This window comes from Populus nigra, chromosome 14, assembly GCF_951802175.1.
Source record: "Populus nigra chromosome 14, ddPopNigr1.1, whole genome shotgun sequence".
Classification (NCBI taxonomy): Eukaryota; Viridiplantae; Streptophyta; class Magnoliopsida; order Malpighiales; family Salicaceae; genus Populus; species Populus nigra.
This window is the reverse complement of record NC_084865.1, coordinates 10,514,556-10,525,428: the sequence shown is the minus strand read 5'-3', so window position 1 is coordinate 10,525,428 and position 10,873 is coordinate 10,514,556. Positions and strand designations below refer to the sequence as shown.

Genomic DNA, 10,873 nt, shown 5'->3' with positions numbered 1-10,873 from the left:
GATATCAAGTCATTGAACTCTATAAACAACAAACGATGCTTCATTTGTTTTTTTTTTCTAAAACAAAATAGGTCATCAACTCTTGGAAGAATATATACATCAGTCTCATGCACGTGCGTTGGGCTAGAAGGCCCACATGCTTGGGCTCTTTTGTATAAAAGGCCCAGACATGTTGGGCCACTAGACCCACATGGATGGACTTCTTGTTGGTTTTTTTTTGTTTTTTTTATATTTATGTAAAAATTAAAGTTAATAGATAAAAAATCATTAAACCATATTGATTTCATGACCCGAGTTTCATGTTTGATAATTAATCAGCAAAGTCTGAGTCGGTCCAATATCTTGTTGTCTAAATATTTTTTTTAAAAATATGTTAGATTGATTTTTTGAAGTATTTGGTTTATTTTGAATTTGTCTTCATGATGCATTTTTTTTTCCCTTAAAGATTAATTTGTTCAATTTGATTTTTACATGATTGTTAATGTCTCATGATCTAGATAGTGAGTGTAATAGGTTGACATGGATTAATTCAGGTTGTTTCCATATGTCATTATGTTAATATTTTTTTTTTTTAAATATTGTTTTGTAGACTTTTTGTTCCTTTAATTTGTTTTATTCTAGTTTCATCCTTTAGCTTTTTTTTAAAATAAAAATATATCTTATTAGTTATCTTATAATTAGGTAAAAAATAAATTAAAAAGAAAAAAAATTAAACCTATTGGATTCTATGGCCTAAATTGTGGACTTAACATGTTAGGCTCTCAAGTCTAATTTTATTTTTTTTTTAAATGTGATACTTAAAATTTTTTAAGCATTTGATTTATTTTGAAATAATTTTTATAGTATGTTTTATTTTGGTTTCTATATGATTAATTGGTTTTAATTTATTTTTTATATGATTTTTTATCATCTTGATTTTTTTTAAAAATCCAAAACATATTATTTTTTATGATCTAGTTTATCGGGTTTAATGGTGCTGCCAAATGTTTTTCAAAAATCTTAGATTTTTTTTTTCTTGATTGAAGGGTATTTTTTGTTGACTTAAAAGGGATATTTCCATATCAAGACTATCACATATTGTACATGTGACTGTTAATTAAAAAAATAATAATTAGTGGACAGCGGAGGTATATTAAAGAATAAGAATGGAATTTTAAAAAGCCATTGTTCAATCTCTTATTTCTCAACCAAAGAAATTTACATCTACAAGGACTGAAATGTGATGCAATTGAAGCATAATAACTGAAATGTAAATAATAAAACATATAGGGACTTAAATGTGAATTTGGTCAAAACTTAACTTTTAAATGAGCCTTAAAAAATGACAAAATTATCAAAATACAATCCTATGTACAATGATGAATATTGATGGATAGTAATTGAGGGTCATTTTGTATATTTAAGAGTTCGATGTAAGGCAAAAAACTAGTGGCCTTTACAAAATAGAACTTGCATTTTACGGGCGGCAACGTATCAGTCTCAGTTGGAGGAAAATACTTCTCAGATAAGTAGTTGAGGCAATCTGTCTCGCACTATAGCTTAAATGACTGTCACAAAATTTTCGTCTCTTTATTTAATTGAGGCCATCTGTCCTGCACTATTTTTTTAATTTTTTTTATCTTTTTATATTTAATAGATTTAAAATTTAGCAACATTGTTTGTTATTTTTTGAAAAAATATTTTTTTAATTAAATCAATCCTATTTTCTATTTTTTTAACAACATAAATAACATGAAATGAGCTTCTTAAATCACTCTTAACATATGTAGTAAATAATTAACTCTCTTTTTTTTTAACTCTTTATTTTGCCTAATGGTGGTGGTGGTGGTTTATACACGTGGAATTAAATATTTTATTTAATAATGCAATAAACTTAGTTAAACAAATATAAATTTAAAAAATAATAATCAAATTTAAAATGAATGCAAAATGGACAATAAAGTTGATTTTTTAAAGGTTTGGTGCGAATATTAAGGTCTATGAGAGAAAAAAAAGAGAGGAAGGATAAAAAATCAACTATAATTGAATCACTATAAATATGACAATAATCGGCACTCCATTAGCTTAACCACCATCATATGCGTCGAATAACATGGTGGTGGGTTGTTTTGGACATTGGAGAACTCTCCACGCATTATCCAGAAGGTGTAGGGAACATCAATGCATGCATAGCAGGTGTCAATAAATTTTTTTATTTCATAATATTTTATTATATTTAATTACTAAACAACCCCTAAGAGCATCACCATATGAAAAAGACAAAAACATCTTTTCAAACTAGCCTTAGATTTTTTGTTTTTAAGGTTAAATTTGTCATTTCTCTATGCTAAAGATAATAAAAACCAAAACAAAAAAACCCATATCTTTAAGTTCAATATTCTTTTGACTTTCAAGAGTATTTACATTAACTTGTGCGAAAAAAAAAGACAAAATAGCCCATCAACAAATGGTTTATAATTTTTTGCTTTCAAGAACAACAAAGTTATTGTACTACGTGAAAGAAGATATTCAAACTAAATTGTTCCCAATTAATTTACTAATAACCATGAGATTCCCTTGGAAAGATGATTTTACCCCATCAATTAAGCAATTGGTTTTTGTAGATAAGAGAAACAAGTAAATACACTATGCTAATCCACAATATTTTGTCTCTTGTACTACAATACATCAGTGACTTATTTTAGTTTTTAACTAATTTTACGCTCTTGTTTGGATTTTAAATTAATTTTTAATGTAAAAACAAATCAATATTATGAATGTGTTTTCAAATATCATGATATTTTTTAATTAAAAAACTTAAAGATGTTGTTTATGTTTAATAAAATAAAATAAAAATGTAGACTAATAAAATTCTAAAAAGAGTTGTTAATGTTAATTAAATAGTAAAGCAAAACGCTAATGTTCTTAATAAAAGTAAAAGACATATGAATATGCAAATGTTTAATGTCGATTATTCTTTTTATTTTTTATATTTTTTTAATTTCATTTTAGAATTTAATTTTGGTTTCTAAGAAAAAAATGTTTTATATTTTTATAAATAAATCATGTAAATATATTTTTATATAAAATATAAAAGGAAAAAAATTAAAGAAAACTATAATAATTTCCTTGAAGCATTATGAAATTAAATAATAAAGAGAGAGAGAGAGGGAATTAGTTAAAATTAGAACATAAAATTAATGAAAAGTTAAAACAAAAAAAAGGATATATTAATTAAAAGTTAAATAAAAAGTTTACCAAAAATACATAAATTAAAAAACAGATTTATTTTGTTTGCTGTGGCAAATAACTTGTCCTTTAATGGAGAATTTACAGGTCATCTCTAGTGACTGGAAAATAGAAATTTAAGTTTTGGGATTAAAAAACTTCATATTTAATTTGTTTTAACATGAAAACACTTTAAAAACATCCTAAAAACCTTAATAAATACATTTCCAACCTAGAACACCCTCTAACTAATGTAAATAAACAAAAATTCAATGAATTAAAAAAAATATTATGGACCTTGTTTTACCTTTTCTAACATGGTTGAAGGGCAGCTCCATTTCTATTCTCTAAAAAATATGAACTTATTGACAAGAAAATTGACCTTTTAAGTGGTCAAAATACAACCTTTTAAACACTTTCTTTGTCTTATTATTTCTGTCTTATTATTTCTCTCTCTCTCTCTCTCTCTCTCTCTCTCTCTCTCTCTCTCTCTCTCTCTCAATATCACATAAAATAAATAAAATTTTGGATTAAATTATAAATTTTTAAAACAAAAATACTAAACAATACACAAACTCAACATTCAAGGAGCAAAAACAACTTTGCTCCACTAAAATCTAAACCGACATGTTTTGTTTTTGTTTTTGTTAATTTTCAAAGTTAGTCCCTTTTCTTTTAATTTTTTTTACTATAACCTAAAGCTTTATTTTGCAAAAGTGATTTTTAATCGATTGTTGGAATATTGTAGACATATCATATACCTGAGAGTGTAAATTGAATGATATCTAAATACATAAAAAAAATGATTAAAATGAAACAAAGGTGCGGGGATTGAAATGAAAAAAAAAAGTTACTGTGCTATAAAAAGGGGTCCTTTTTCTTATTTTTCAAAAGAGGATAAATAAAAATGATGTGAAGAAAAACATGAAATTAATGTAGAGACAAAATTATATATAATTGGATTGTAAATGATAGGACTCAAGTATATAGTTTTAGATTAATTGATTAGTACTGTTAAATTATTTTCAAATTTTCTACTTATTAATTCCTTGGGCTGCTGTTTTAAGCTTCCAGGCTACCAAGCTTAAGATCGAATGTAGCATTAAAAATAAGATGATAATTTTATCTACCCTTTTGTGGATACTAATTTGAATTAATTTATATAAATAAGTCTTTTAAATAGTAATTTTATTCTATATTATGAAACTAATACTATTAAACTTGCCCCAATAATATCATTCAGGAAATGAATATCTAAATAAATATTTAAAATTCAATAAATAAAATATAAATATTTAAATTTTTTACTTGTTGAATGATGAATATGATATAAGTATAATATAAAAGTATTTCTGAGGTTCTTATTTTCATCCCAAAGTATTTGAGAATATAATATTGATTGTTTTTTAAAATATTTTTTATTTGAAAATATATTAAAATAATATTTTTTTTATTTTTACAAATTATTTTTATATTAGTATATCAAAATAAAAAATATGTATAAAAAATAATTTAAACAGTTTTTTTTTTTCAAAATTTGCCCCACCATTTGGTATGGAATAACAAACGGAGGCTTAGAAGTAAACATCTAGAACTTTATTAGGCTTGAAAGTTGAAAGCATTAATCTACTACTGTTTCACAAATCAAATAATAGTCAATTATATTTCAACGACACGTATGCAGTCAAAGCTGGTTTTTTATTTTATTTTCCTAACTCCACCAAATCCCAAAGTTCACAATAGCACATCATTCAACAAGGGTAGCCTTAATTATCCAGGTTTGGGAATTTCTGTGAATTATGCAATACAGAAAAGTAATAATACTATGCATAGAATATGAATTAACATTACATTTATTGTCCTCATACTCATCTTTTTTTCCTCACTGAAATCACTAAATTCAGATGAAAAGGGTTTTGCATTCTTTCTACCTGCCGGACGGGCGGATATGCAGCCTAAGCGAGCAGGCTGTGAGTGTTCGGGCGAGCTTTGCAGATGAGTTGCAGTGGGGTAATTTTCAACATGAGTGTCGCTGCCGTTTCAGTCATATCGACGTCCTTTCCATCAATAGTTGAGAACTCAAAACATTGAAGCAATTGGCCCATAACCATGTTTATCACTCTAAGTGCCATAGCTTCTCCAGGACAACCTCTCCTTCCTAACCCAAATGGCATTAGCCTGTATGGTTCACCTTTCCCATTTTCAAATCTTTCAGGCTTGAAACTTAATGGATCCTCCCACACGTCGGGATTTCTATGAATGGACCATGCATTTACAAGTACCATTGCACCTGATGGAATATCATAGCCTCCAAGGGAGCAGCGCTCGGATGCCACATGTGGTACCAGGAGCGGAGCTGGTGGACATAGTCTCAGGTTTTCATAGATGATACACTGAATATAATGTAGATTAGAGAAATCTGGTTCATCCACCAAGCGGTCTTGACCAACTTGGGTGTCCACTTCGTCTATCGCTTTCTTTAATACGCGTGGATTATTCAGCAGGTTGGAAAATGCCCATTCTAAAGACATAGCAGAGGTCTTTGTCCCGGCAACCAACATCATCTGCAGAAAATAGTGGATAACCAATCATAAATCAGAAAGATTGAAACAAAAGAAATATACATACATATATAATTGGAATAACCATAAGTCGTCAGATGCGTGTTTTTATTTCGTATTTATCCAAAAATAGAAAAAGAATTTAGGCCAGCAGAGTGAGATTTGAGACTAACCAGAATAATGCCTTTGATGATTTCGTCGGTATAGTATTCTGGTTCCGATTCTTGCAAAGCGAGCAAATGGCTAACCATGGTGTTTCTATCCTTATCAACTCTATGTTCATCAATGAGTCCTTGCCAGAAAGCGTCCATCCTTTTACCTAGCTGAGTCATCCTGTTCTTAAATCCATCATAATCAATGCACTGCAAAATGGGAAATAAATCCCCAAGATTTGTCACCCTAGTACACTCAGAAAACTCTTGCATCATGTCCTTAAATCTCCTTGACTCTTCAAGCCCATCAACATCTTCACCATAATACTTCTTCCCTGCAACCATTCTCATCATTATATTAAAGTTAAGATCCAACAACATTGTCCTTAACTCTATCACGGCGGAACCATCCCCACACGTTTTATGAATTTTACGGAGTAAATTCTTTACTTCTTCTCTTCGGACGCTCGAAAATGTGTTGAGGCGACTTGATGAGAAGACTTCGATGGCAGTAAGGCGACGAAGATTACGCCAATGATCACCATATGGTGCTGCAGCAAGGGTGGTGAAGTTGTAGTTCAATACCTTGCCATTTAGAAAAGGAGGACGGTTGGCCAAGATAATGTCATTCTTGGTGAAACATTCTTCGACGGCTGATGGTGATGATACAATGATCACAGTTCGGAACCCAAATTTAAGAGTCACGATTGGACCATTTTTTTGTGCGATGTCGTGTAGAGTTCGGTGGATGGCCCTGGGTTGTTTGAGGAGAGGAAGATGGCCTAAAATTAGTCTACCTGGTGGGCTTGGTGGGAGCTTCATGCGGTACTTTCTTGCATGTTGCAAGAGGGTGACAGCAAGAAGAAGAAAGAAACCACCCAGAAGAGAGTATTGCAGGATGTCTTCCATTTTTTTAACTGATTGATAGTCTTGTCTAATTAACCAGTTCTAATGTTTTGGGATCTGAATAAGAAGATCTAATCCTTCTTCTATTTATATAGAATGATTGCTTCTGCTCTCTATTTGAATTTAATTTGTAGGATTTTAACCGGTTCGCATACTTTAACCTTGATTTAATGGTAATACTTTGTTTTTTTTTTCCTTATGATTATTATTATTTATTTATATTTTGATTTGGTCTTCCTAAGATTAAAGGGTGGATAAGCCGTCGCAAGTATAGTTATTTATTTATTTTTTAATTGGTTAGTGTGGTTTTGAGTTAATTAGTCTAAAGCAAATTATTTACATATTAATGCCTCGCATGTCAAATAAGAAAAACAAAGCACTACCATCAAGTACATGGCAAAAAAACCATTTCATTTAAAAATATAAATATTATTTTTTAATATATTTTTAAATGAAATTTTTTTAAATTTAAAATTTATATATATATATATATATTATTTTATATTTATTAATTAAAATGAAAGTAATAAGATTTGAATTCGTTATTACTTGATTAAATTTTTTTTGATATAACATTGAAAAATTATTTTAATTTAAAAATTTAAATAATTAAATAAAATTATAAAAATAAAATTATATTACTATTTAAAAACACAAGATAATTTTCGGCGACTTCACTACCGGTCAAGACGGGAAAGAAAAAAATAAATTTTTTTTGTGATGTTATATAAGGAAGCTAACTAATTAATTTATAGACGAGTCAAAGAAAGAACATAAACTGAATAATTTATTGAACGCGGCTCAATAATTTCCGGTTTCACATGCAGATCTACTAGACCATCTCTTGTTTGATTGTTTCGTAGCAATAGTCGTTCCTTTTCTGGGTAGCTACTATTTGTTTTTTCCTGTACAGTGAAAACAACAATGGAGTCGACACAGGTTTTGGTTCCGAGTATTTTTTATTTATTTGTTTCAATGGAGTTTATATGGTCAATTTATTCCATTGTCATCTTTTTACATTCTATTTGTGCAATTATTTGACCCTTCTATCAACTAATTTCAATGGCACATTAAATCTATTTGCAACATAACTCAATCGATATTGAATTATATATTCATTTACTCGTATATCAAGAACCTCTCTTACTAAATACTTGTAAAGCAAATCTGAAGAGTAGTTTAATTGGTTATATTTTTGGTTTGTTTTTTAATAATTATGAGTTTAAGTCTTTTCAAGATTACTAGAAGCTTACATAACCGTTAATTTTAAAATTCGTGAAATTAGTCAAAATATACATTAACTAATCCAAATACCCACATTAATAATAATAAAAAAAACTTGTAGAGGCTAGAGCCTGATATAATCCCTCTCAAAAATATATTTACTCCAAACATGTTAATGGATGGCATTAATAATGAAAGAACCAAAGGGCGAGTTTGAGAATTTTCATAGAAAAGGAAGGAGTGAATAGCTAGCTACATTGTATATGTGTTTTGAAAAAACATGTCAACATTTTGGATAATATATGATCTAGGAACTCAGACTTTTTGTATGTAAGGCGATACGATTTGTAAGGGTAAAAACCTAGATTTTCCTTTACATGAATTTCATTTAGTTTATTATGTTTCACAATATTTTAATAATAATACACATAGCATATAAATACTTTGAAGTTTTATAAATGAGAAATATGCATGTCTTATTTAAGCATAATCTAAACATCATCTTATGCATGAAACACACAACGCTTAGGAGGCAAATATAAATCTAATAAAGGATTGCTTACATACCTCCATCTACCTTCAACTTTTTATAATTGAGGATTCTTTTCACGCTTTAATTTTTTTTTTTATCGAAATCTTTAATTAGGCTTCCTTGTGCTTCTATAAAATTGATTATGAAATCTTTAGGTTTCATTATACCTCTGTTGAAGATTAACTATAAAATCTTAAAGCTTTTTTCAAGGTTGATATCTTTAGGCTTTCCTATGACTCTTAATGATTATTATGATCTAGGCTTCCCTACATCCTTTAAAAAAGATTATATCTTCGATTTATTAGATGAGAACATATTTGTTCATTAAATTTTATGTGATAAAACATACTTTGCTCATCAATTGTACATTGATTAACACAACTTCAATCCTTATAGTAAGAAACCATAATAAAATCATTTTGGGTTGAAAAACAACTTAAAAGATGTGAAGATATCTTAAAACTTCAAAAGTATAGGGTTCACATAACAGATTGCGTAAAAATATAAATCATTATGTAATAATCACAATATCATCATAATAAATATTGTTTTGTAAAATAGATGACCTTCTTTTTTTTGCTAACTCCATATTAAATTTGGCTCCTTTAAATGGATGATTGATTGAGCACTCATTTTCTTTAAAGAAGTGTCTTTGAATGCCTTAACGACTTCGATCAGTGCTTGGAGTAGTTTAGGGATGGTTAAAATATAGAGGTAACCATCTATAACTAATTCTTCCATTGTAATCTCCAAATACATCTTTCTAGATTTTATGTATTTTCTCTATCAAAATTAGATTTTTTTAGGTTTATTTTTAGTTTTGAGAGTCTCTCCTTAACTTGCTTACCAGGGACACGACATAAGATGGCATTGAAACCTAAGAAGTTTCAAGTTTGCCAAAAATAAAAGTAGAAAAAAACTTTCAAAATAAAATGTATCGTCATTTGTTAAAGGGGTAATGAGTGTTAAAATTTACTCATGTACCATTTTACTTTATGGTTTTTTTTTTTTTATCATGATTTAATTATTATTTTCAAATCATATGAGGGCAAGATAATTTTTTAGTTTTTTTCTTTCGCAGTAAAATTACTTGGCTACTCCTAAATTAAAAATAAAATAAAATTGATGTCCAAAAGGTTCTTGGATAACAAATCTAAGAGTTTTCTTATTGATGATAGGGACGCTATTAATGATACTGACGATATTGATGTGAGTGACGATATCGACCGTGACCTTGATACGGAGCTGGAGCTTCTAACTAGGATGAATGTACTAACTATGGATATGATGCCGGAAATAGACCGATTTTATATCACCCTTCAATTCGAATTAGCAAAAGGAATATCTCCTGGTACTGCATGGTTCCACTCTGCAAGAACTCCGAATCATTCTCTTGAAGCTCATCCTATTCATCATAAATGATCCGCTTACCCCGAAATGACCTGACCTAATAAGAAAATCCCAATGAATTGGGCCTTTCGATACAATCAAATAGAAAGCCCCAAGGGCTCCATATTCTAGGAGCCCAAACTATGTGATTAAAGCTTTATAGTCTTTAGTAAAACTACTTAATTTTTTTTAAAAGTTTTTTTCTTTTCATTTTTCTTAACATAGTAAAACTACTCTATTATCCTCAAAGAAAAAATCTATGAAACTATCTTCCATGGGCTTTCTCATCTTCTCATCATGGTTTTTTTAGGTAATATCAAGTAGACTTAGGGGCATTTGTGTATTTGATCAAATATTAATTTTTATTAGCAAGTGGACGGCCTTATGGCATTCGAGCAGTGTGTATAATGTCGTTCGGTGATCAAATCCTGTCTTCTATAATGATATTTGAAACTTCTCGGCGTCCCCTCTATGATAAGGCAGCACGTGTGGCCAACACCCCTCAAGTTTGACATTTACAACCTTTTTTTTACTCATTTTCTCTCTCTTTCTTGATTTTTGCACCAACCCTTTAAAATTTCAATGCAACCTTTTAATTTATTATTTATTTAGATTTGGTTCTTATTCTTTTGATTACTATTTATTTTATTTGGACTAATTTCAAATTTTTATAAAATTCCAATGGCCAAGAAAGAGAGAGAAGATAAGCTGATGTGGCGAGAGAGTGAACGAGGGAAGAAAAAAAAAGGAAAAGAAAGAAGAGGCCAACAGGGACAAACTGGGGCTACATTTTCAACATACCCGATATAATTAGAAAGATCTCAATGAGACAATTCTAATCACACCATGAACAAGGTTATAATTGGATTTTATTTATAGTTAATTATGACCTCGTTTGGTGT

General features: G+C 29.0%; 1 protein-coding gene across 1 annotated transcript; it reads right to left on the bottom strand.

The window, feature by feature from the left end:
* Window positions 1-4,886: 4,886 nt before the first annotated feature.
* On the bottom strand, window positions 4,887-6,916 carry LOC133673538 (cytochrome P450 81Q32-like). The gene is made up of 2 exons (XM_062094402.1): window positions 5,942-6,916; window positions 4,887-5,771 (listed from the first exon to the last, which is right to left on the bottom strand). Exons 1-2 carry the CDS (start codon window positions 6,827-6,829, stop codon window positions 5,163-5,165), a joined length of 1,497 nt encoding a protein of 498 aa, XP_061950386.1. The 5' UTR covers window positions 6,830-6,916; the 3' UTR covers window positions 4,887-5,162.
* Between the last annotated feature and the right edge of the window lie 3,957 nt (window positions 6,917-10,873).

What these genes read in the sequence shown, in the direction of transcription:
- LOC133673538 (XM_062094402.1), bottom strand. Translation starts at nt 6,829, where the DNA reads ATGGAAGACATCCTGCAATACTCTCTTCTGGGTGGTTTCTTTCTTCTT. An exon ending in TCATCAAAGGCATTATTCTG is followed by an intron (nt 5,772 to 5,941) that starts GTTAGTCTCAAA and finishes TATTTTCTGCAG; the next exon opens with ATGATGTTGGTTGCCGGGAC.